We start from the raw sequence: 25,200 nt of genomic DNA, 5'->3' as shown, positions 1-25,200 counted from the left end.
AACAAGTCTGTCGTTTAACCGAACTTGGGCTCTCAATTCGTCCCGATCGCACAGGTGCAGAGAGGAGTGAGATACTTTTTTTTTACTCTGTCTGCCTGTCTGTCAAACAAAATGTAAAATCATTCCAAACAGGAAGCTCACTGTTTTTAAGGACGTCATAAAGGACACAAACAACAGGCATGAAGAACTAATGTAATGTATTAGATGGGGCGATGTGATAGACACTGGGTAAAAACGGCGGTAAAACCCAGAATTAATTTAATTATCTGCCTTTAAACTTTTGTTTAAATTGAATTATACACTTGAAGAGTGTCAAACAGAAATCGCCTTCATAATACGAACAAGAACCATGCTACACGTCGATACGTAGCAGGTGAGAGTGTGGCACGCGTATCGGGGTGAAGAATACCAAAATGGAATCAATTCGTCCTCGTCACACACACATCCTGTCCACCAAATTTCGGCCGAACCTGTCCATAATGGCCGAATCTGTCCGCTCCTTCGTTGTTTTGCGTAGGTTCGTCTGTCACTCCTGGACTGCGGGTACTTGATGAACACCGTCAAGTGTCACAAGTACGTGAAGGACTCATTAGAGCGCCAACAGATCATCATTTCAGCAATTAAGAGCATCCATCACCTGGATCCCAGGTCGACGAACGAGGTGGCGCGCCCACGCCTCCCATCTTCCGTGCTCTTTGCCTTTGGCGGTTGGAGCGGGGAAAGCCCGACCAATGCGATGGAGTGCTACGACTCACGAGCTGGCGCCTGGGTGAACGTCCCGGTGACCGGTGAAATCCCACGTGGGTACCACGGAACCGCTTTCTATCGAGGGTACGTCTTCATCGTCGGGGGCCTCGACGGCTTGGAGTTATTCAAGAGCGAACGGCGTTTCGACCCTGTGGGTTTCATCTGGCAAGAGGTTGATGAACACGATTACCATATTGCATGTTATTACCGTTATTAATATTATTAGCGGACAAAACGGTGCACAGGGAGCCGTCATGTTTGGGAAACGATGTGATTTTAATCATCAAACCTCACCAAAGAATGTGCCGGTGACGTCATGGCGTACGACGGTGACGTCACGATGCAGCCGATAACGTAACAAGGCCATGTAACAGAGGATCATTAAGAAGTCTCACATGATGCTGTATAAAAACGACAATGCAGACAAGGATCAGTCGATTCCGCAGAAGCAGGAATGCTTGTCTGTGTTGAGCAATTAAAAAAGTGTCCCGAGGCTGTGACGTCAGGGAACGCCAGATCGTTATGACGTAACAGGGGAGAGCTTCGAGGCTCAGCATAAGTAGCATGTGCAGGATGATGCAGCCATGACCGAAACCGAACTTGAAGAAACTGAAGGATGTTATTAAAGAAACAAAGATGGATGAAAAACAAACTGTAACACGGTGAAACGTCACAGGGTCAGCACGTGATGAATCGTGTTGATGTACAAGTAGGTCATGCACCATGATTAATAAATATGAGCCCCCAGGTTGCCCCCATGCACTCCCATCGGTGTTACGTGAGCGTCGTCGTGCTCGACAACTACCTGTATGCTCTTGGTGGCTTCGATGGCTTCACGCGCCTCGACACCGCCGCTCAGAACAAGTGTGTATCTACCCTCAGCAGAGCCAGAAAACAACAGCTTCCCAAGCTCAAGTCCGAACTTTCAAACCTCTCTCCCTCCTCCAAATCCAGGTGGCGTCTAATCAAATCCGTTTCTGGTGTGTGTTCCCGTCCATCCCTCCCTGCCCTCAAATGGCCGCACTACTGATACCGCACGTGAAAAGGCTGAATGCCTAAACTCGGTGTTTGCATCAAAATCTTGGGTCCAAAACCCATCACTTTCTCTACCCACCTTACCCAGTCGCACCCAACTGTCCCTGGACTCTGTGTCCTTTTCTCCTGACAAAGTGGAGAGCTTCCTGTCAACCCTCAACTCAGATTCTGCAACCGGTCCAGACGGCATCAGCCCACGTGTCCTAAAAACCTGCTCTTCTGCTCTTCCTCACCCTCTCTCTGTTCTATTCACCCTCTCATTTGCCCAAGGTCATCTGCCATCTGCTTGGAAATCAGCAAACATCACTGATCTGCATAAAAAAGGTGCAAAAACAGATCCCTGCAACTGCAGACGAATCAGCCTTCTCCCAATCATCAGCAAGGTTCTGGAATCCATCATCGCTTCAGACATTAAATCCTTCCTCTTCAACAATGGCTTGATTTCCGATCATCAATTTGGTTTCAGACCAGGTCACTCCACCCTGGATATGCTGCTTCTTCTCTCCCAACAATGGATGGAGGTCCTCAATGTCAGACATGAAATGAGAGCCGTATCCCTTGACATATCACGTGCTTTTGACACGGTCTGGCACCCTGCACTACTCACCAAACTCTCTTCCTATGGTATCCAAGGCCATCTCCACTCATGGCTCGCAGACTTCCTCTCCTGTCGCAGTCAACGTGTGGCCCGAAATGGAGTTCTTTCATCCCCTCTTCCTGTCCAGGCTGGAGTTCCTCAATCCAGTGTTCTGGGCCCTGTTCTTTTTCTGGTTTTCATCAATGATCTCTCCGACTCTCTGGAAAATCCTCTATATCTCTTTGCTGATGACTTGTTGTACCATATATACCTCTATATCCTCTATATCCACCCTTGTTGAGATGTTGTACCTTGATGACTTGTTTTACCTCTATATCCACCCTTGTTGTACCATCTGTCATCCCTCAGACCGGCACGCAGCAGCTTCTTCACTCTCTGCAGATCTGGATAAAATCGCAAGCTGCTCCAATCACAAGCCAAGGCTGGATGTTGGCAAGCTCAAGGATGAGAGAGCAGCTGAGGAGTTTGCGAACAGGCTGAGTGGACATTTGGGGGGTTTGGGTACTTTGGGGGGTCCTGAAGAGTGGTGGTGTGCCTTCAAGACCACCGTCCTTGATGTTGCCGGTGGATGTCATGGAACTCACCGCAGGGCAAAGAATAATTTTGTCTCTCAAGGGACACTGGATACCATTGACCAGAGTCGCAGGGCCAGGCTGAATGGCAGAGCTGAGCTGTTCAGGGAGCTGAGGCATAAAACTGCACCTGCACTAAGGGTCGACAAGGAGGCCTATGTGCGACGAATCTGTGAGGAGGTAGAGCATTACCTGTGGACAGGTGATTCTCATCCTGCTTACAGGGGAATTCGCGCATTGCGTTCGTCCAAGCCCATCCCTCGGAGCACTGCAGTTAGAGCAGAGAGTGGTAGGCTCTTGACAGAGGAGTCTGAAGTGAAGGCCCGCTGGGCCGGTTACTTTGAGCGGTTGTACCAGGCTGATCCCCCAGCTGTCGAGTTGGACGTCAAGGGTGTTACAATCCCTGTTGCTGACCCTCCAATCAACTGTGGTCCACCTTCGCTTGTGGAAACACGGTCTACGATGAACCGATTGAAACGGGGCAAAGCTCCAGGGATCTGTGGCATCCATGCTGAACTTCTCAAGGCTGGTGGAAATGCTGCACTCGTGTCGTTGCATGGAGTTTTGTGCTCTGCCTGGAACACAGGCATCATCCCAACTGACTGGAAGAGGGGCCTTGTTGTCCCTCTCTGGAAAGGGAAGGGTGATCGCCAAGACTGCAACAACTACCGAGGGGTGACGCTGCTCTCAGTGCCGGGCAAGGTCTTTGCTCGGATTATTCTTGATAGGATTCGCCACCATCTGCTTGAGCACCAGCATCCAGAGCAGTCAGGCTTTACACCAAAGAGATCAACGATTGACCGTATCCTTGCTCTTTGTGTCCTCACTGAACGCAGACGAGAGTTTCAGCAGGGGCTGCTTGCAGCTTATGTTGATCTCTGTAAAGCGTTCGATTCAGTGAATCGGGATGTCCTCTGGAGGATTCTTGGTCTTCGTGGGGTGCCACCAAAACTGATCGATCTGATGTCTGAACTCTACTCTGGTACTGAGAGTGCTGTGAAGTGTGGTGGTACCATCTCTGACTTATTTCCAGTTGTTACTGGAGTTCCTCAGGGGTGTGTACTGGCCCCAACACTTTTCAGCACTTGTATGGACTGGATTCTAGGGAGGACGTCAGAGAGATCAAGCTGCGGTGCATCGTTTGGGAATGTCAAGATCTTGGACCTTGATTTCGCAGATGATGCAGTCATCTTTGCGGTGACTTTAGACATCCTCTTGGGGGCCCTCGAGGTGCTGAATGAGGAGTCGGAGCCGCTGGGATTACGGGTTTCTTGGGTCAAAACTAAGATCCAGGCTTTCGGTGACATCTTGGATGCTGCTGTCCTGTCTGTGTCTGTTTGTGGTGAGGATGTTGAGGTCGTGGAGAGATTCACTTACCTTGGCAGTGATATTCATGTCTTTGCTGACTGTGAGTCAGAGGTCAATAGACGTCTGGGTCGGGCCTGGGGAGTCATGGATTCACTGGATCATGGGATGGGAGTCATGGATTCACTGGTACCTGTGTTGGAGGACGAAAGTCCGAGTCTTTAGGTCGTTGGTGCTTCCAGTCTTGCTCTATGGATGCGAGACTTGGACTCTGACCAAGGATCTGAGACGGAGACTTAATTCCTTTGGTACCAGGTCTCTTCGGAGAATCCTTGGCAATCGCTGGTCGGATTTTGTGTCCAACGAGCGGTTGCTGAGAGAGACTCGGATGAGATTTGTTACCTGCATAGTCCGTGAGCGTCAGTTGTGGCTGTATGGACATGTGGCTCGTTTTCCTGACGCTGATCCTGCTCACCAGATTCTCTCAGCGAGGGAGTCTCATGAGTGGAGGAGGCCAATGGGCCGACCACATGCCGTGGTTGCAGCAGGTTGACCATCATCTCAAGGAGATGGGGATGGGCCTGGCATCTGCCTGAATGCTGAATTGCCAGACGGAGGCCCCTGGAGTACCGGTGGAAAGTGGACGCAGTGACGCGCTGTTCTGGCACATGCTCCCAACCTGACCTGATTCATAACAGGTGGATGAACTGTCCTCATTTCTACCTTTCCCACTTTTCATACAGGTTGGTGAACTCTCATCACCTTTACCCTCTACCACCACCCCCCCATTCAAGTTGATGAACGCTCTGAACTTCTACCCCCCCCCCCCCCAACATTCAGGTTGGTGAATTCTGCACACTTCTTCCACTTCCATTACATACACATGGAGGCACTCTCCTCATTTCGACACCCCCCCCCGTCCCTTTCATATGTGTTTGTGAATCCTCCTTACTTCTTACCCCGACGCTGCCACATCCAGGTTGTTGAATTCTTCTCACTTCTCACTTCTCCCCCCCTCCCCCCTCATACAGGTGGATGAATTCTCCTTCTTTCAAGCACCATCGTCAAACTGGTTGGTGAATTCTGTTTACTTCTTCCCCCCTTCCATTCCCCCAATTCAAGAGACATTGGTTTGAAGGCGACATCGGTAGGTGACATCGGTTTGAATGCGGGCGCAGCCACGGAGGCGGGCTCTCCTTTGGTGAGGGTAATGACATAAAGTACCAAAAGCAACAGTTTTGATATAATATAAAAATTCTGAACATGTTAAACCGTGCTGTTTAACCCTCCGGGGATCTTTGCCTGGCTGAGGATTAATGAAAAGCCATCACCGCCGCGCCTCAGCACAGAGCGCCATTTCCTGTGTGTTTTGTTTCTCACGGCGATGGCCCCGCTTCACACAGGAGCGACAAGGTGCTTCATCGGCTTTTATTATACCCTCTTGAACCAAAGTGGAAGAATTGCAGTCGGAATTCAAATAAAATAAAAAATACTGTCAAATGTGGTCACCAAGATGGCGCACGCACAAAAGTGCTTCTTCACTTGTTTTTTGGTATGGACCAACCTCACTGGAGTTAACACTCCACCATTCAGCTCATGATCGCCAATTTTCACAAATCACTGTCTGAGAAGTGGACGTTCTTATTCCATGCATGTTGTAACATGCTGGTTACCAAAGTCAGGATTATCAATAAATTGATCTTCCAAGGGTAATACATTCACCCAAGCCATCGGTGTGGTCCAATGGCGGGACTACGGGGCACACCACATCTCTTTATGAAATAAACAATTTATCATAGGCATGAGAACAGGGTCCAAAATCTGACACAACCAGACACAATCAACACAATTATTAAACACAATAATTATTAAACTAGAACAGCACTCGGTGGAGTGCATTCCTCAGCCAGACTGAATAGTCTACGGCAGTTCCTTAAAAAACAACTTGCATTCTCCTCCTGGAAGGCAAATCCAACCGGAGGCAATCTCAGATCATTCCACAAAGCCCCCAACAACTGTGTCGACCCTCACGAGAACCACAAAACAACATCTGTCGAATCTCGAGAATGAACTTTCAAACTTGTTTCTTTGTGTTGTATTCTCGGCCCCATATTATTCCTCATCTTCATCAATGATCTCACTGACTCTCTGGAAAATCCTCTTTATCTCTTTGGTGTTGATGCCACTCTCGGTCATGACCCTTCTCATCCCACTGACAGACAGGCAGCAGCATCTTCCCTCTCCTCAGACCTTGACCAAATCACAAACTGGTCAAACACTTGGAACATGTCTTTCAATCTTGAGGAATCCCACACACTCACACTCTCCCTCTCAAAAAGGACTGCACCGCAAACCCTTCCATCGACTTTATCAACAACCCTCTCACAGAAATTCAGTCACTCAAACTCTTGGGTCTCTTGAGAGCCACGATCTCTCTTGGGCAAGCCACATTTCAAAATTACCCTCCAAAGCAAAACGCCCACTGGGCATCCTCCATTGTGCAAAGTCCTTCCTTGGCACACCTGAGCTCCTATCCACCGACAAGGCTTTCATTCACAGCTTGATGGAGTACTGCTCTCCCCTTTGGGCTGGATCCCCTGCCTCACATCTTGGTCAACTTGATGCCGTGGAAACAAAGGTCTTCAATACAAGTGGAATCTCGAGCGATGAAGCTGAGTCTACAGGCCAATAATTTCACCATCACCGACAGGTCGGTGATCTCTCTGTCGTCTTCCGCCTCATTTCTGGACTCGCACCCTCTGCCTTCTCCGTGCTTAGTCCCCTCCAGTTATCTGCAGGATGCACGCGACCCACCACCAACCCCCTCCGACTGAAACTGCCTAAATCATGAACCACTGCCACCTCCACTCATTTATTCCTCTTTTCCCCCTCTTTGCGTTCTCCCTTACCCCTCATTTTCATCACCTGCATCCCTTGTTTGTCTGTCTCTCTACTTTCTCCATCAGCCTTGCTGTTGGTGATTCCCCTTTCTCCTGCTGTTCCCTTTGATATGATGTGTCCTGATTTGTTGTGTGTAATTGCTCTTCCGTGAGCATCGACCATGTTAAAAGAAAAAAAAAATTAATTATAATAATTTTTAAATTATAATAATTATAATAATTATAATAATTTTTTTAAAACAATGTTCCGACATTCGCGGCACTGAAGCGCCGATAGTAAGGGACCCCCGCAAATAGCTAAAAATCATGAAAGTAAAGGATATCATCATCTTTCGTTTCTTCCCCAAGCTTACTTTTTCCTCGACAGGTTTTATCTTCAATCATTGTTCTTCGTCGATGATGATCTGATAATAAGATAAGCAACATACAATTATTTTTTCCAGCATCTGATCTGACAGGTGTTCCATTCCATGTCCCTTTGTGAATTCAACCAAAGCCACAAGAAACCTTTGTGAGAAATAACTTCTTGAAAAACTTTGGGTCAACGACAATTTCGGTCAACCTCTATTTTAGGTCTGCTGTGGGACTTACCTTTTCCGTTTTCATCAACTCTTTTTTTCAAAGTGTGCTTGACGTGCAACTTCTCCGTTAAATTTCCAAAGCCAGGCTTCTCTGCAAATGATAAAGGAAGATGAGATCTGCTGTTAAATGTGCAATGAATGAGGTGTCATCTTTTTGTTACAAAAGTCACCCCCCCCCACCATCCAAATTCATGATCTTTTCTCCGCCAGTTAAAAGACCCCCACAGCCCACCCCTCCCAAAATTTTGCTTGTTTCCATATTGTCCACCCTTTGCATTGTCCCTTACCCTCGTCGTCACCTGCATCCCTTGTTTGTCCATCTCCGTATCTCTCTCAACTGCGCCCAGCTGTTGGTGTTTCCCCTTTCTCCTGCTGTTCCCTTTGGTATGTTGTGTCCTGATTTGTTCTGTGTAATCGCTCTTCCGTGAGCAGACACCATGTTAAAAAATATATATATATATATTTAAAAAAAAAACAATACTCCAACATTCGTGGCATTTGAGTGCCGACAGTGAGGAACCCCCGCGGAAAGCGGGGTCCGACAGCATGTGAAAATGCATGAAAGTAAAGGATATTATCTTTTGTTTCTTCCCGAAGCTTGCTTTTTCTTTGAGATGTCTTTTTCTTCAATCATTGTTCTTTGTGGATGATGATCTAATAATAAGATGAGCAACATACAATTATTTTTTCCAGCATCTGATCTGACAGGTATTACATTCCATGTCCCTTTGTGAATTCAACCAAAGCCACAAGAAACCTTTGTGAGAAATAACTTCTTGAAAAACTTTGGGTAAACGACAATTTCGGTCAACCTCGATTTTAGGTCTGCTGTGGGACTTACCTTTTCCGTTTTCATCAACTCTCTTTTCAAAGTGTGCTTGACGTGCAACTTCTCCATGAATTTTCCAAAGCCAGGCTTCTCTGCAAATGATAAAGGAAGATGAGATCTGCTGTTAAATGTGCAATGAATGAGGTGTCATCTTTTTGTTACAAATGATACGTTTGATTGTGTATTACTGAAAGTTGACAAAGGTCGAAGTTGGCATGGATATCAGTTGTACTCCAAAGCCAAACACCGACGAAGCATCTTCCATCCTGTCAAGTCATTACTTGGCAAATCCAAACTTCTGACAGCATACATTCATCGGCAGCTTGATGGAGTACTGCTCTCTCTCCTTTGGACTAGCACCCTTGCCTCACACTTTTCACTTCTTGATGCCGTGGAAACCAAGGCCCTCAAAATCCAAATCAAACCGAGGCCAATCAACCCACTTCTGGTGAAACTTCCAAAATCCGGACCCACTGATCACTTCCCCGAATTTATTCCTCTTTTCTCTTGCCGATAGAACCAACATCCTCACTCAGTCTTTTCAATCCCATTCTTCCCTCCAGGGCTCCAATGTGGCTATTCCACTACCTGTCCGCAGAGACGACGATGACGCCAATCATCACAACATGTCTTGGTAGGTGAGGTGAAGCCAGTTAGTGGTGGTAAGTCCTAAGATGGTTAAAGAGACTCACCCTTAAAAGACATATTCGACCGCAAACCTCTCACTTCCAAGCTGGTTCTTGAATGCTAGGGTTGCTGTGGTCGTGGAACCTGTCCTCCCGCCACTCTTCGTATTGATGAAAGCAGTCCGCTTCAAAAGTACGACCCTGATTTTACAAGCAGCACACCAAGTACTGCGATATTGGACCATTTGCTCCCAGATGCTGGTGGAGATCTTGCATTTTATATGATGGTTCTTGAGAGTATCCTTGTATCTCTTGTACTGGCCTCCTGCTCGCCTTTCTCCATTACGCAGCTGTAAAAAGACAATTTGTTTCGGTAATCTGTGTTGCGACATGCACACTACGTGACCGGTCCATCTCAGCTGGGCAGCCACGAGCATCGACTCAATGCTGATACAGCCTGACGTGCTCAGGATATCGACGTTGGTGATACGGTTCTGTCATTTAATCCAATGAATAGTCCTCAGTTTTCATTGGTGGAACTGTTTAAGACCTTGTGGCTTGTTTAAGACCTTTTGGCCTTGAGTTTGAGCCCCCATGATGCTGTTAAATAACACCAGTTGGGTTTCCTCGGCCTGTCATCCCTCCGAGGTCGGTACAATGAGTACCAGCTTACTGGTAATAGGGGGGCACTGCATCAGCGGCACAGCCACGCTCCCAGCAATGATGCAACCAGCAGCCACATGCTACATACGAAGTAATGGAAAGAGTGGAAAACCCTCAGATTGACATTTAGATTGACTGGCATAGGGAAGTTGTAAACAATTACTGCACCGTTTTAATTTCCCCTTATATCACCACGAACAAATTCAGAAAAATTAAACATTAAAAAAAGTTAAAAATTGTGAATAATTTTATGAAGAAGTAACATACCGTAAAAAAAAATCTCTTGAGTCGAGGTACTTTGTTGTGGTGCTTGAAGATAGGTCTTGCGGATTAATTCCATCACACGTAGTAAGTATATTGAAAGTCAAAAATATGATGCTCATCGGTATCAAATTCAAATCTGACGACGTCCATCGCAAGGTTCAAAACTGCAGGAAAGGAGAGGGAAGAATGGAGAAAATAGAACAAACATTGTTACGGTGGCCAATCGGTCCAGATGCACGAAGCAAGACTGAGGGCCTATTCACACCTTTACTGAGCCCCTTTTGGTACGTCTGAGGTCGATCGAGCGACATGCTGGAATTCTTCCACACCAAGCCACTCAAAATGCGAACCAGAGTGCTTCGTCTCACCTGATGGAAGGGGTTTAACATGGATGCTAATTGTCCTGTCTGGTAGAATGTGGTGTTGCCTTTGGAAAAAGCACGGTTTTTACCGTCGCACTTGGAGTGTTTTAAAATAAAGTAAAAGTGATTTAAACCTCGAAGTGTTGGTAAAGCTGCCTGGGGCATTCTTTCTTCAAAGAATCAGGACACATCCACCGTTCCAGGATAGTGGTGGCACAGCACACACGTGCTTGTGCAGGCAAGATGCGAGAAACCCAAACTCTCCCGGGCTTCGCTAACTGGACACACTGTACTCAGCTGCCCGCTCAACCAACAACGAACGAACCAACCATGGAATGGAATGGGGGCAAGGAACCAAAGAACCAAAGAAGAACCATGGAAAAAGAAACCCAGGAAGCTCAGACGGAACATGCGCATGTGCTTTTTTGGGCTCCATATGTTGTGCTCTGTGACATAGCCCCACCCTGTCTGCCCAGTACCAATTGGCGGTTCAGCCGTTCATCGAGGGGAATCCCTCCCCTCAGCCTCTAAACTAGTTCTCGAATGTTCATGCAAATGGCTGGGGCTCACCTTTCACGCCAAACCCTGTGCCTTTGCACCAAAACTTGTGCATTTACGGCGTTGCCAGATTGATTCTCCCCATAAAGCTCAATTAGGACAGATTACAAAGGAAAGAACATTAATATGGGATTTCAGGGAAAAACAGTTTCAGACACAAACATTAGGGAGAGAATATAACAGCTTTCTCGACAAATATTGACGTTTCATCCTTTTACAATGAAATTATTTCATGCTTTGGCTGAACATGCATTGTGGACGAAACTAAATTGCTCAGTTATACAATCTTAATCCCAAGAAGCCATTTCCACATCAATATTCTCAAATACTCAGAAGAAAAATAAACAATATAAATCTAAACAAAGATGTGCAGGCGGAGAAAACTCTTTGTGGCCATAATTATTACATAGGGCAACCGGGGGATGAGGTTAGGGGGGGAACTATTTTGTGGATATAATATGTATGTGGTTACCAAACAGAAATATCCAATGAGTCCAGGAGGATGAGGTTGAGGGTGGAGTGGGGATGAAGGGTTGGGGAGGGCAGAATAGGGGGGTGAGATTAAGCATTCACAGGATAAGTCACGATAGATAGGACACCGAGAAAATTAAAGGTTAAAATGCACAGGACAGTAATTAGACCGGTTATAATATACTGTGCAGAAACATTGGCTTTGAGTGAATGGGAAGAGGAGTTGTTGGAGAGGATAGAGATGAGAATGCTTCGGTGGATTGTGAGAGCTTCACTAAGAGAGCAGTTGAGGAATGAAGAGAACAAAAGAGAGCTGGAATTGTATCAAAGAAAGGATAAGAGACAAGGTCGAGGCGGTTTAGACATGTGATGAGGAAAAATGGTGAAGAACCAATCAAGAAAGCATGGAATGGGCCAATTAGAGTGAGACTATCAAAAGGACGACAGAGATCAAGGTGGAGGGCGGTCATGGTGGAAAGAGATTTGAAGAGCATAGGACTGAGAGAGGAAGATGCAAGGACAGAGGGGAATGGAGAAGGCAGATCCGAGTGGCCGACCCCGACCTGTTGGGATTAAGGCAGAGAATAAGAGTAATAATCAATCACGTTAATTCGTCTGGAGCAGTTGCTCCTCTAAAACCATCTGTTTGGAAAGGAGCAGCAAGTTTGGTGGTGAAATTGCTCCAATTGGTTTTTACACGAGATTTGGGTACGACACTTGGTCACTTGGAGTCCTGGCTGAAAACTTACCAAGCAAAGTAACCGTCAGCACCTTCACGAGACGTGTGCCTGACCGGGCAAACGCTTGTATGGCCGCCAGTGCAGCGAGCAACGTTGCAGTCGAGTAAAGCGCCTGTGATGAAGACAAAAGAAAAGGAGGAAAAAGAGAGTTTAATGGGAGTTATTAAACAACTGGATTCCGGAATTGCGCGGGAAGAGAAACATGAATAAGTAACACTTTGTGACCAATCACAAAGATTTATTCCTTGATTGGCTGGATTGGAGCTCTGTTTCATTTGTGCGTGCGTCCGTCCCTGGAGAAGAAGAAAGAAGTCTGAATACAAACGGCTTTGGATTTTGAATGTGGATGGGATGGGACGGGACGGGCGGGTGCTTTCTAGTTTTATATCATATAACCAGCATCACCTCAACTCACTGTTTTTAAACCATTAACCGCATCCCACCCCTCGTCCCACCCCTCGTCCCACCCAGTTGGCTCTGGGGAGGAAGGGGTGGGAAGGGGTAAGGGGATGTGGGTGTCGTGGGGGAGAGGAGGGCATGTTCACGACCATGATCTCTCGGTTGTACTTACAAGGTTGATCTGTGACGATTCGTGAAAGTGCGTCTTCGGCATCAACTGTTGCATTTGGAACATACTGTAATTAATCATAAGCAGCACAAGGGAACTGAAGAAATTCGTCCAATCTGGTTTAAAAAATAAACTGTTGAAGGTGTAGATGTCAAACATGGCGACCGAGAGACTCCTCCGAGTGCAAAGTCCGAAACAGATCGCGACGCTCGATGCTCCTGAGGGGTCGTCCGGGAGACAGCGCGCTGAGTCGACAACAAACAACGCCGGTCGTCAAGGGATACAATGGATGACGTCACAGAGCGTATCATTCATCTCTCTTTAAACCGCCACCACTGGAAGGGGAGGCACGCGGGGAGATGTAGGTTGGGTAAATAATCGCTTCGTTTGCTTTATATAGTTTTGTGTAAATAATTCACCATTAACCACCGAGTGGTGTTTTATATCCCAGTTCACTCTGTGGAGACACCACGTGTTGTTTACTCCACTCGGTTCCACGAGAGGGAATCAGGAGAGGCAGCGCGGGTGACGTGGCGTGACGTCACTACCGATCTCGCTGAAGATCAGTTACGTTCGCCTAAGCCGATTCGTCACGCGGTCTGTTGATTCAGTTCCCTTCACGACGGGTCTGTCCCTCACCCTCCTCCACCACAACGAATCTACTGCTACGGAACACATCCGACCAGAGACCATTAGATCGTTCTTCGGAGGGGAAATCGTGGCCGGGCCCGAGGCTTTGAGATGGCGAAGCGGGTGCTCGGGATGGCCGAATATCGCCGGTCCTGCTCCTTGTGTGACCTTACACGAGCGTCCTGGGCCATGTTGTGGTCCTTCTCCGAGCCCGTGTGTCGAGGATGTGTGAACTATGAGGGCGTGGACCGGGTCGAGGTCACCCTGAGTAGGACGTGTGGACCGGGTCGAGGTCACCCTGAGTAGGACGTGTGTGGACCGGGTCGAGGTCACCCTGAGTAGGACGTGTGTGGACCAGGTCGAGGTCACCCTGAGTAGGACGTGTGTGGACCGGGTCGAGGTCACCCTGAGTAGGACGTGTGTGGACCAGGTCGAGGTCACCCTGAGTAGGACGTGTGTGGACCGGGTCGAGGTCACCCTGAGTAGGACGTGTGTGGACCAGGTCGAGGTCACCCTGAGTAGGACGTGTGTGGGACCAGGTCGAGGTCACCCTGAGTAGGACGTGTGTGGACCGGGTCGAGGTCACCCTGAGTAGGACGTGTGTGGACCGGGTCGAGGTCACCCTGAGTAGGACGTGTGTGGTGAACCAGTTCGGGTTGAACGGGTCATCGGCAGTGAATGACGAGGTGAAGAACGGCAGTTTAAACCCCGGGGTGGACCCGTCTCTCGACCGTTGTGTCCTGAAGAGTGATCATGAAGACCGTTCACTCGTATTCCCTCCACTCGCAGCTCTGGGTCACATCTCCACCGGACCGTGTGGGTCACCTGACGTCACCACCGTGAAGTACGAGGAGCCGTCCGTGTCGCAGCACCAGGGTCTAAACCCGAGACACACGGTCTCCGTGCCCCCACCAAGACCGCTGTTACCCAGTCCGATCCCATCCCACCCAGGGAGTGAACCACGATCCGAACCTACAATCTTCATGACATGCTCTGGAGGGGGTCGCGACCTGGCTACAGCCGTGACCACTCTCCCACCGTCTGGTGCAGTGCTGGATGTGGTGACTGCGACGCACGTAGTTCATCCTGGATGACACGGTCCCGAGCAACGCAACACGGACACCTCGGTGTAGATGTCGGACGTGATTGATTGGTCCACACAGCACTTCACAAGGGCGGATGGGAGGACCGAAGACTGCTCTCGTAACATCGTTGTCCGATATCGCGCCATTCGACCTGCGTTCGGGGCACGACCCGGTCCTGCAGCCTGAGTCCGTAGTGGCGTTCCATGCTGCGAGAAGTACCGGTGCGGATTATGATGAACCCGGGATGTTAGTGGAGTCCCCTACCGACTCGGGGGTCGTGCCGAACTTGTGGCCATCCTGGCTCCTCCTGCCGCCGGTCCCAATACAATCAGGTGACAATGTCCGCCGGTGACCGGCGGTGGTGGAGGCTTAGGAGGTCCACTGGGTTGCACCAACTGTCATGAGCACCTGGAGGAGGGCCCGTCCGTGGCTCCGCGTGAGACCATCAAGATGCAGGACATGGACGAAGAGGTATTGTCCTTTCTGAGCGGACAGGAGTGTCCCCAAGTCACGAAAGTCGACACCGTATCCATTGTGGAGAAAGAAAAAGAAAAGGAGCGCAGAGGTGAGATATAATAAATAATAAACAAGGATACAGATGATATATAATAAATAATAAACAAGGATACAGGTGAGATATAATAAATAATAAACAAGGATACAGGTGACATATAATAAACAAGGATACAGGTGAGATATAATAAATAATAAACAAGGATACAGATGAGATATAATAAATAATAAACAAGGATACAGGTGGGATATAGTAAATAATAAACAAGGGTACAGGTGGGATATAATAAATAACAAACAAGGATACAGGTGAGATATAATAAGGATACAGGTGAGATATAATAAATAATAAACAAGGGTGCAGGTGAGATCCAATAAATAATAAACAAGGATACAGGTGAGATATAATAAATAATAAACAAGGATACAGGTGAGATATAGTAAATAATAAACAAGGATACAGGTGAGATATAATAAATAATAGACAAGGGTACATGTAAGATATAATAAACAAGGATACAGGTGAGATATAATAAATAATAAACAAGGATACAGGTGAGATACCATAAATAATAAACAAGGGTACAGGTGAGATATAATAAGGATACAGGTGAGATATAATAAATAATAAACAAGGGTGCAGGTGAGATCTAATAAATAATAAACAAGGATACAGGTGAGATATAATAAACAAGGATACAGGTGAGATATAATAAACAAGGATACAGGTGAGATATAGTAAATAATAAACAAGGATACAGGTGAGATATAATAAGGATACAGGTGAGATATAATAAATAATAAACAAGGGTGCAGGTGAGATCTAATAAATAATAAACAAGGATACAGGTGAGATATAATAAACAAGAATACAGGTGAGATATAGTAAATAATAAACAAGGATACAGGTGAGATACCATAAATAATAAACAAGGGTACATGTAAGATATAATAAACAAGGATACAGGTGAGATATAATAAACAAGAATACAGGTGAGATATAGTAAATAATAAACAAGGATACAGGTGAGATACCATAAATAATAAACAAGGGTACATGTAAGATATAATAAACAAGGATACAGGTGAGATATAATAAACAAGGGTACAGGTGGGATATAATAAATAACAAACAAGGATACAGGTGAGATATAATAAGGATACAGGTGAGATATAATAAATAATAAACAAGGGTGCAGGTGAGATCTAATAAATAATAAACAAGGATACAGGTGAGATATAATAAATAATAAACAAGGATACAGGTGAGATATAGTAAATAATAAACAAGGATACAGGTGAGATACCATAAATAATAAACAAGGGTACATGTAAGATATTGTTGCGGATTCGCGCCCGCCGGCGTGCGAGCGGCCACGTAACTCGAATCGCGGCACGTCGCCCACCGGACGGACAATTCTGTCGTGACCCTCTCGGACTAACGCCGGGAACTAGTCACGGGTGGGCCTTTCGGCCTCACCACGATCGTGCCAATCGGCCCCCCGCGTGGGATAGGGTTGTTCGCCAAATTCGACCTACCTAAGTACCCACACGGAGGGTAGACCGGGCGATCGTACCTCGCCGCAGGTCGACTTCGGACACGGGCCACTTTAAGCGACCCGTTCCATACTACCGGGATAACCGAGCGGTGTTATCGTCAACCTCGACGGTTCCAATTAGTTATTGGGCGTATTTAGCCCACGACCAACCCTTTACGTGAAGTAAGATGGAGATTCAATTAAAGAAAAGACGAAGCGAAACGGGAAAAACAGTTCAACATAAGGCACATTTATTCCGCGGCAAACCGAAAGCACACATATACAATTACAACAATTATGCACCAAAAGCAAATGTAACAAAAAGAACGCAACAATTATGCACCAAAAGCAAATGTAACAAAAGAAACAATGCAGATCTACTACCGACTACGCGAGCACACGGCAACACTTACACAGTTTTACTTTACAGACGGCGCCGACAACACATATACTCAAAGCAAAAGAAAAAGGGGCCACCCTCAACTACAAGGGGGCAGACGGGCCTGGGGCCGAGACCGCATCGAGCCTACCTGTCTGGTGATGAGCCGCAAAATGGCAGCGGCGCCCCGACTCCGCGCTCCTCCGTGGGCCTCGCTGGCACTGCCTGGAATGGGGTGGGAACAGGGCCCCCTTCTCGCACTATCTCAGCGCGGGGGGAAACAGGGGGGGTTGTTGATGCTCTGGGGAAAGAGGATATCTGGCTTGCTTGGGTCCCGCGACGAGCGACTCCACTGCGACCTCGACCGCGTTCCAGGCCTCCCCTCTCCGCAGCTCCCCGACAGACTCCGAACCCCGTCTTGACTGCTGCTGCTGCCACGCTTCGCCGCCGCCACAACGCGCCCGAGCCCGAAACAGAAACTCTTCTCTCTGCCGCTGCCGCTGCCGCTGCCGCTGCCGCTGCCGCTGCCACACCTCTCCAACTCGCCCGAGCCCGAAACAGAAACTCTCAACTCCCTCAATTCGCTCCGCGCTCGGCGCTTTATAGTGCGACAGGAGAAACCATATGCAGATTTTTGGATCAGGATCGGCTCGGGGGTGGAGCCACGCTCCCCCATTGGACGGAGGAAAAGTGGGCGTAAATCATTCCTGATCCGCGAATCTGCATATATCGATTCTACTCCGACGCGCCTGGAGGCGGGGCCAATCGCCCCGCGCTCGCTGATAGGACGGAACAGAAGTGGGCGTGAATCATTCCTGATCCGACTTCCCCGGAAAGGCCGCTTTTTGCACCCGCTGCTCGGCGCGCGCCCTGTACGAGTCCAGGATCGGTGCCCACAAGCGGTGCGGGAATGGCAGCAGAAGGAGGAGAGGTGAAGGTGGTGGAGGGTTTATTGTGGTGGTCCCTGGCCACGGTGACGCTTGGCATGGCGGTGATGCGATGACTGCGAGAGCGAGTTGTGACGGTAAAGGTCGTGGCTATTGGCGTTGTTGTTGTTGTGAAGCGGCGTTGTGTTTGGTGGTTGTTGTGTGATGGCGGTTGAGACGTGGTTGGTTCAAAATAAAGATAGAACAGAAAAACGGCTATCTTGAAGGGTCGCAGCCCGAATGAATGACATTTATTCCCTCTAAACAACGGGTTTGGGCTAACTACACATATACTTACAGAGATATCTCACCTACGGGACCTGAATGGTGGTTTGCGAATTTCCTCAACCACAACAATATAATAAACAAGGATACAGGTGAGATATAATAAGGATACAGGTTAGATCTAATAAATAATAAACAAGGGTGCAGGTGAGATCTAATAAATAATAAACAAGGATACAGGTGAGATATAATAAATAATAAACAAGGATACAGGTGAGATATAGTATATAATAAACAAGGATACAGGTGAGATACCATAAATAATAAACAAGGGTACAGGTGAGATATAATAAACAAGGATACAGGTGACATATAATAAACAAGGATCTTCTTCTTCTTCTTCTTTCGGCTGCTCCCATTAGGGGTCGCCACAGCGGATCATCCATTATGATCCGCATAGTGATTTGGCACATGTTTTACGCCGGATGCCCTTCCTGACGCAACCCTGGTCGCTTCTTACTAAACAAGGATACAGGTGACACCTATAATAAACAAGGATACAGGTGACATATAATAAACAAGGATACAGGTGACATATAATAAACAAGGATGACAGGCTGAGTCAACCCCCTGGTGTATTAATTCAGTGGCTCAACGGGGCTTGAACTCAGGACCTCTTGGATCCCAAGCCGCTGCCCTAACCACTGCGCCAACACACCAGGCAACAAAACAACACCATATAATAAACAAGGATACAGGTGACATATAATAAACAAGGATACACGTGACATATAATAAACAAGGATACAGTTGACATATAATAAACAAGGGTACAGGTGACATATAATAACAAGGGTACAGTTGAGATATAAAAAACGAGCTGAAACCCCGTCACAGACGGATTCCGTTCATTCAACCACCCTCACCAGCTCACACACACTCGAGGGACATGGACTGGACAGGGTGTGCTTGCCCCCGCCTACTCATCCCCCGCCCCTGCCCCATTCCCCCCCACCTTCAATTTACTTACCCCCGTCCAAAAATGTAATTACCCCGGCCCTGCCTCTTCACTCCCCGACCCCTGTCTCTTGATTCCCGCCCCACTTGCCCCCCCTCTGTCCATCCCCTCACACTCAACCCCGCCTAATTCACCCCAGCCCCCGCCACATCCCCCCCGTTTCCCGCTTTCAATTTGCTTACCCCCGCCCAAAAATTTGCTTACCTTGCCCCCCGCCTCTTCACTCCCTGCTCCCGTCTCTTCATCCCCCCGCCCCCGCCGATTCACTTCTTGCCCCCATCTCAACCAAAAGTGTTTATTCTGCTTCAGAGTTGAAAGTTGACTATTGCCACGATGTGCGATGCACTCTTACAGGTACGAAGTTTCTTTCAGTCCAGGTCACAGTACCGAGAAAAACGTGACGCGACCGCGAGGAGGAGCACAAAATTGGTCCTTGAATTGAATTTAATTGAATTGAAGGACCAATTTTGTGCTCCTCGCGGTCGCGTCACATTTTTCTCAGTACTGTGACCTGGACTGAAAGAAACTTCGTACCTGTAAGAGTGCATCGCACATCGTGGCAATAGTCAACTTTGAACTCTGAAGCAGAATAAACACTTTTCGTTGAGACGGGGGCGAGGAGTGAAGAGGCGGGGACAGGGGATGAAGAGATGGGGGGCAAGGTAAGCAAATTTTTGAGTGGGGGTAAGCAAATTGAAAGCGGGAGACGGGGGAAATGGTGCGGGGATGAGTGGGCTGGGGGGTGAATTAGGCGGGGTTGAGTGTGAGGGGGTGGACAGAGGGGCGGGGGGGAGTGGGGCAGGGAATCAAGAGACCGGGGGAGTGAAGAGGCGGGGGCGGAGCCGGGGGGGAATTGGGCAGGGGCAGGGGATGAGTAGGCGGGGGCAAGCACACCCTGTCCATTCCATGTCCCTCGAGTGTGTGTGAGCTGGTGAGGGTGGTTGAATGAACGGAATCCGTCTGTGACGGGGTTTCGGCGAGTAAATAATAAACAAGGATGCAGGTGAGATAGAGTAAATAATAAACTTGAATAATATAGTATAATATATATATAATATAATAATAATAAAATAACTTTAATAATATTGAATAAAATAAATAATATAGTAAATAAAGAAATATAAAATAAATTTGTAAGCACGGGCTCGTCCGGGATTCGAACCCGGGACCTCTCGCACCCAAAGTGAGAATCATACCCCTAGACCAACGAGCCACTCTGACAAACAAAGTTAACATTTTTAACAGAAATGTATAAATTTATAGTGATTTGGTTGATGTTTGAGGGAAGGGAACAGAGTTGGACAATATGGTGGTCCAAACTGTGACAGTAAAAAATGATGTTGGTCAAATTATTTCTCCACATACTTTATTTTTGTCCACGAGGGTTAACTTACGCATGTGTGGAATTTGAGCTCGATTTGTGGATATTTTGAGGTCACCCCAAGCATGTCCCTATAATATATATATATATATATATATATATATATATATATATATATATATATATATATATATATATATATATATATACATTATATATGTATATATGGTTGCCAAATAGTTACACGTTTTGCCTCATGATCACAGGGAACTCTTTGAATCGCACTGTTAGGAAAACTAACCCTAACCCTAACAAAGGAAAAGATGGTCCAGAACCTACAGCGTCCACAGTTACCTGACTGTCCTCGGCGGCTGCAGATCAAGGATAAAGGGGAACACCTCAAGTTGGAGGACCTTGTGACAAAAAGGACCAGTTCCTTCTTTGATGTTTTGATAGAAGGTGGAATAGCAACCTCTCAAACATTCTTGAAGAAACCTCCTGGTCAGTGGACAGATGATCCATTGTACAATGACCTACGGGCTCGGTCCTTTCAGCTCAAAGTAGTAAATGACACTGCGGAACGGGACATCAGCCTAATTCAAAAACATCATGAAACATTAACCAAGGATGAGGACAATTCCTGCTTGGACTGGTATCAAACCACCAAAAGATGATCCCGACTCCAACTTAGGCAGCAGTACAATTATAAATTGTTCCGTTACAAACATTTGTATCATATCATATGTGGGACCCCTGATTTCGGAATAAAATGGGGTGACCCCTAAATATTGTTTTCTTGAAAAAAAATTTTGTGTGTTCTTTAGTTATATATGAAGGCATAAAAATATCCTTGTGGAGAGAGGAAATGAGTTCATTATTTTTTCTGGACCATCCTAATGGACAACGAACATTTCCTTCAGTTTTTGTCCTTGAAAAGATTCCGAGCACCCACTATGATGGAAACCGATCCCATTGATAACAGTACAATCGGGGGGTGGGGGTCCGACAAAGTCCGGGGGGGTCACACCCCCTTTTTTGCCCCCAGAGGTACTGGATGGGGATCACACCCCTTTTTTCCCCCTGGGGTCCTGTGTGGGTCACACCCCCTTTTTGCCCCTGGGGTCCTGTGGTGGGGTCACACCTCCTTTTTTCCCTCGTGGGACCTGGGGTGTGACCTCCCCTTTTGTGCCACCAGGGGTAATGGGGAGGTCACACCCCCTTTTTAGCCCACAGGATTCCTGGGGGGGGTCACACTCCCTTTTTGCAATCAATGGCTCTGTGGGTTTTCAAAAACAAGACGGGTCAAGACGAAAGAGCAGTGACGTCACATTTTACCCTGTCTCCAGGGCAACCAAACATAATTGAAAATCATTCCAAACAGGAAACTTTCTGTTTGAAACAACGTCATAAATTCAACTTATTTCCCCGAAAACACTCCCCGCACTCACTGATGAACCTCTGAAAGTTTGACGAAGATCCGATCGGCCATTTCTGAGAATCATTGCGATACTGACGACACGCACACACAGAGACATGTACTGTCAACTTGGAAGCAATCAACATGTCCTGTCATACAAGGAGCTTCAACACAGGAGGGCATCTGATCAATCAAACATTGTGCAATGGTTGCCAACCCATGGTTGTTTGTCCGTGCTCTCTCCTTTATGAATACTGAACATCGCGCAATTAAACAAAACGGACCATTTCAATTTTTTTAGTACGTATGACTCAGCCGTGGTTCGTAACCACCGACCTCCAATACTCAGAGCGGACCCTCCATCCATGACACCACCAAGTGTGGTTCAAAACAAAACGACCGTGACAGGAATCGAACCTGAAATCTTCTGGTCCGTAGTCAGACGCCCTTTCCATTAGGACACACGACCCTGAAACTTGAACCACAACAACCCAGAAATATTCTCTTCTATCTGCAATATACATGGTCCAACATCACCAATCTCCGTCGTGTTTGTTTGTATAATTTAAATTCCTATTTTTAATATTTAAACTGATTATAAAAATATGTTTAAATGTTTCACTCTGACTCGAACACCTGGTCCGGATGAATGAAACACTGGGAACGTTAGGGACAACCGACGAACCCACAAACCCTTAAAAACAATCTGGCCTCATCTGACAACACAGCAAAAAGCGGGTCTTGTTCACCACCGACACAGTTTCATCACAAACCGAACATACACAGATCTCTCACATTTCGTTGTGAAATCCTGAGTTTGTGTAATTCAAACAACGACCCTGAACGTTCTTCAAAGGTTCACCATACTTTGAAAATAAATCACAAAATTCAAGGAAACTCCCTTTAAATTTCATTCGTTTCCCTCGTGGTGTCCATGAACAGGAAATCCAGGCTTTGAGAGGAACTTGGCAATCGAATCAACCTTTACCTGGTTCTCTCAAAGGTGTTTTTGTCCCTTTGCGAAAGCTTCACTGACACTGATCCCGTTTCTTCTCTCCGTTTGAAGCATCCGGTTCACGTTGTCTGCGTGTGTCTATACAGGTTGTACATGTCGACATTGAGAGCGGTAAAGTACTTGTAATTGTTTTCGACAGCCTGCCGGGTACACCCCGGTCCTGAAAGAAGAGGGGATCGTTCCACTGTAAATGTCTTGAGGTCTACAAAATCATCGGGTGGGGTCATCTCGATGAACTCCCCAGGCCAGATTGTTGTTGAGCTTGGGGGTGCGTGCAGGTGTTTGTGCTCATCTCACTTTGCATGGGTTGGAGAAAGCATGGGGTCAGGATCTGTCCACATCGGTGGAGGAGTCACCAACCAGTCATGTCACTAACTCGTCGAATTGACACGTCGTTGCGCACACTCATTCTGAACAACTAAACATTCTGAATGTCGTAAACAGAACACGCCACCATTATGGCCCACCGCTGTTATGGCCCATCCACCCATATTATCCATGCACCCCGTTATGTCACATTCATTGTCTTTATCCACAGCTTTATTGATATTAATTATTTCAAAGACGAGATCCAGTGCATCTCGAATCAGCATCTTGCTTTCGCGAGAAACATATTGAAGGCACTGATTGATAAGGTGAGTCAAAAACAATTGTTTGAAATGGCTGAGTTCATCTCATGATGATCTTGGGTAGTAACACCACAAATCCTTCCCTGAATTTTTGATACTCCATCATTTGCTTGACCTTGACATTGATCCAGTCCGAGATTGTGGCATATCAGGACATCTTGCAGGGCCTTTTGGAGGGTTTCACCGGTCATATGTGGCACCTCATCAAATCCCAGTGATTCCTCATATACTTGGGAACGCCGTCGTCAACCCACTTCAGACAAATATTAAACTGTTCTTTGCAGGAAATATCAATGGTTTCACCGACAATAACTGAGTACCAACCAGGACTGAATGTGGATCCACAAGTGCGAGACCCATCCATGTTATCGGCTCGGTTCACAATCTCGGGTGACATGCAGTTGTTTTGGATGATCGAGTCGTCCATTTCCCGAATGTCTTTCCCAGCTCTTAGTTTAATTCGCTGGAACAAATATCTTTCAGCATCATCATGAGTCATGACATCTTGTGGGATGGCCCTGTCTGAAAATATATTGTTTGCATTGATTCTGGCATATGACTGCAGACAATGAGCTCCTTTCTGTGCCTTAACTGGTCTTCCTCCAATGCTTCATGAAGCTGCACATCTGTCCCAGTCCTTCCCAAAGTTTTCAGTTTTGGAATTTGTGTGAAGGTCTTTTTTGCGTTTTTCCTGAAAATTTTTAATAAATTGACTCTTCTGTTGCTGTTACAAACAAAGCAACCCGTTTATTCCTCGTCTCACACAGTCAGCCGCACATGTTTCTCTCTCACCTCGAAGCTGCATTTAAGTGGCCATCTACATACTACATACGCGTGGGGTTGTGAGACCTGAAATTGAAGAAATAGAACTCCGTAAAGAAAGAGGAGGGAGGAGCAGAGAAGCGAGAAAAGGAGGGAAGAGGAGTCTGTTTGGAATTTGGAGGACAGGGAATTTTATAAGGTTGGAAGAAGGTGTCTGGGCTCGTCTGACTGTTCTGGGCACTCCTCCTCCCCACACCTCCTCCCCACACCTCCTCCCCAAGTGAATTTATGTTAAATTTACGTCGTGCAGGTTTGATGGGCCAGATGGCCTTCTCTCTCCTACGTCCAATTGTTCCTTGTGAATCCATGAGAGAGGAGTGAGGAGGGCGAAAGACTGAGGGGAAGGGGGAGGAGAGAAGGAGTGTGACCGATGTATTTGGCTTTATTTCGGGAACTTTCATACATACTTACATACATACATACATACATACATACATACATACATACATACATACATACATACATACATACATACATACATACATACATACATACATTCATACATACATACATACATACATACATACATACATACATACATACATACATTCATACATACATACATACATACATACATACATACATACTTACATACATACATACATACATACATACATTCAAGATGAGAGTTCTGGTAACACATGGAGAACTTGTGTTGCGAACTCTCGTTTGGATTAAAAAATGTACCTGTTGATTAAAAAAAATTGCAACCACGGGCTCGTCCGGGATTCGAACCCAGGACCTCTCACACCCTAAGTGAGAATCATACCCCTAGACCAACGAGCCACACTGACAAACACAGTTAACATTTTTAACAGAAATGTATAAATTCATGTGATTTGGTTGATGTTTGAGGGAAGGGA

The 25,200-nt window shown here is 46.7% G+C and overlaps 2 protein-coding genes and 2 non-coding genes across 6 annotated transcripts in view; 1 reads left to right on the top strand and 3 right to left on the bottom strand.

Annotated features, from left to right (window-relative positions):
• Nucleotides 1–213: 213 nt before the first annotated feature.
• Nucleotides 214–13,478, bottom strand: LOC147006553 (uncharacterized). 3 transcript variants are annotated; one of them, XM_085868610.1, is made up of 9 exons: nucleotides 12,823–13,478; nucleotides 12,261–12,363; nucleotides 10,124–10,284; nucleotides 8,580–8,659; nucleotides 8,026–8,392; nucleotides 7,749–7,829; nucleotides 7,511–7,561; nucleotides 1,042–1,148; nucleotides 214–909 (listed from the first exon to the last, which is right to left on the bottom strand). In XM_085868610.1, exons 1-3 carry the CDS (start codon nucleotides 12,976–12,978, stop codon nucleotides 10,196–10,198), a joined length of 348 nt encoding a protein of 115 aa, XP_085724736.1. In that variant the 5' UTR covers nucleotides 12,979–13,478; the 3' UTR covers nucleotides 214–909; nucleotides 1,042–1,148; nucleotides 7,511–7,561; nucleotides 7,749–7,829; nucleotides 8,026–8,392; nucleotides 8,580–8,659; nucleotides 10,124–10,195. The 3 variants fall into 3 exon arrangements, with proteins under 3 accessions (XP_085724736.1, XP_085724735.1, XP_085724737.1); XM_085868609.1 differs by lacking the exons at nucleotides 214–909; nucleotides 1,042–1,148 and having other exon boundaries at nucleotides 5,333–7,561; XM_085868611.1 differs by lacking the exons at nucleotides 214–909; nucleotides 1,042–1,148 and having other exon boundaries at nucleotides 5,333–7,561; nucleotides 8,038–8,392.
• A 23-nt stretch (nucleotides 13,479–13,501) lies between these two features.
• LOC147006550 (uncharacterized) overlaps nucleotides 13,502–25,200 on the top strand; it is a 47,066-nt gene continuing 35,367 nt past the window's right edge. The window contains exon 1 of the mRNA XM_085868592.1: nucleotides 13,502–15,099. The gene's annotated coding sequence lies outside the window, so the exon portion shown is untranslated. The remainder of the gene's footprint in view (nucleotides 15,100–25,200) is intronic.
• Nucleotides 20,275–20,346, bottom strand: TRNAP-UGG (transfer RNA proline (anticodon UGG)). The gene has a single exon. It is a non-coding gene; the product is annotated as a tRNA-Pro (tRNA).
• Nucleotides 25,052–25,123, bottom strand: TRNAP-AGG (transfer RNA proline (anticodon AGG)). Its single transcript has one exon. It is a non-coding gene; the product is annotated as a tRNA-Pro (tRNA).

This window comes from Eptatretus burgeri, unplaced genomic scaffold, assembly GCF_056783735.1.
Source record: "Eptatretus burgeri isolate ZD-2024b unplaced genomic scaffold, Ebu_testis_v1 Ebu_testis_scaffold_3166, whole genome shotgun sequence".
NCBI lineage: Eukaryota > Metazoa > Chordata > Myxini > Myxiniformes > Myxinidae > Eptatretus > Eptatretus burgeri.
This window is presented reverse-complemented; position numbering and strand designations above follow the sequence as displayed.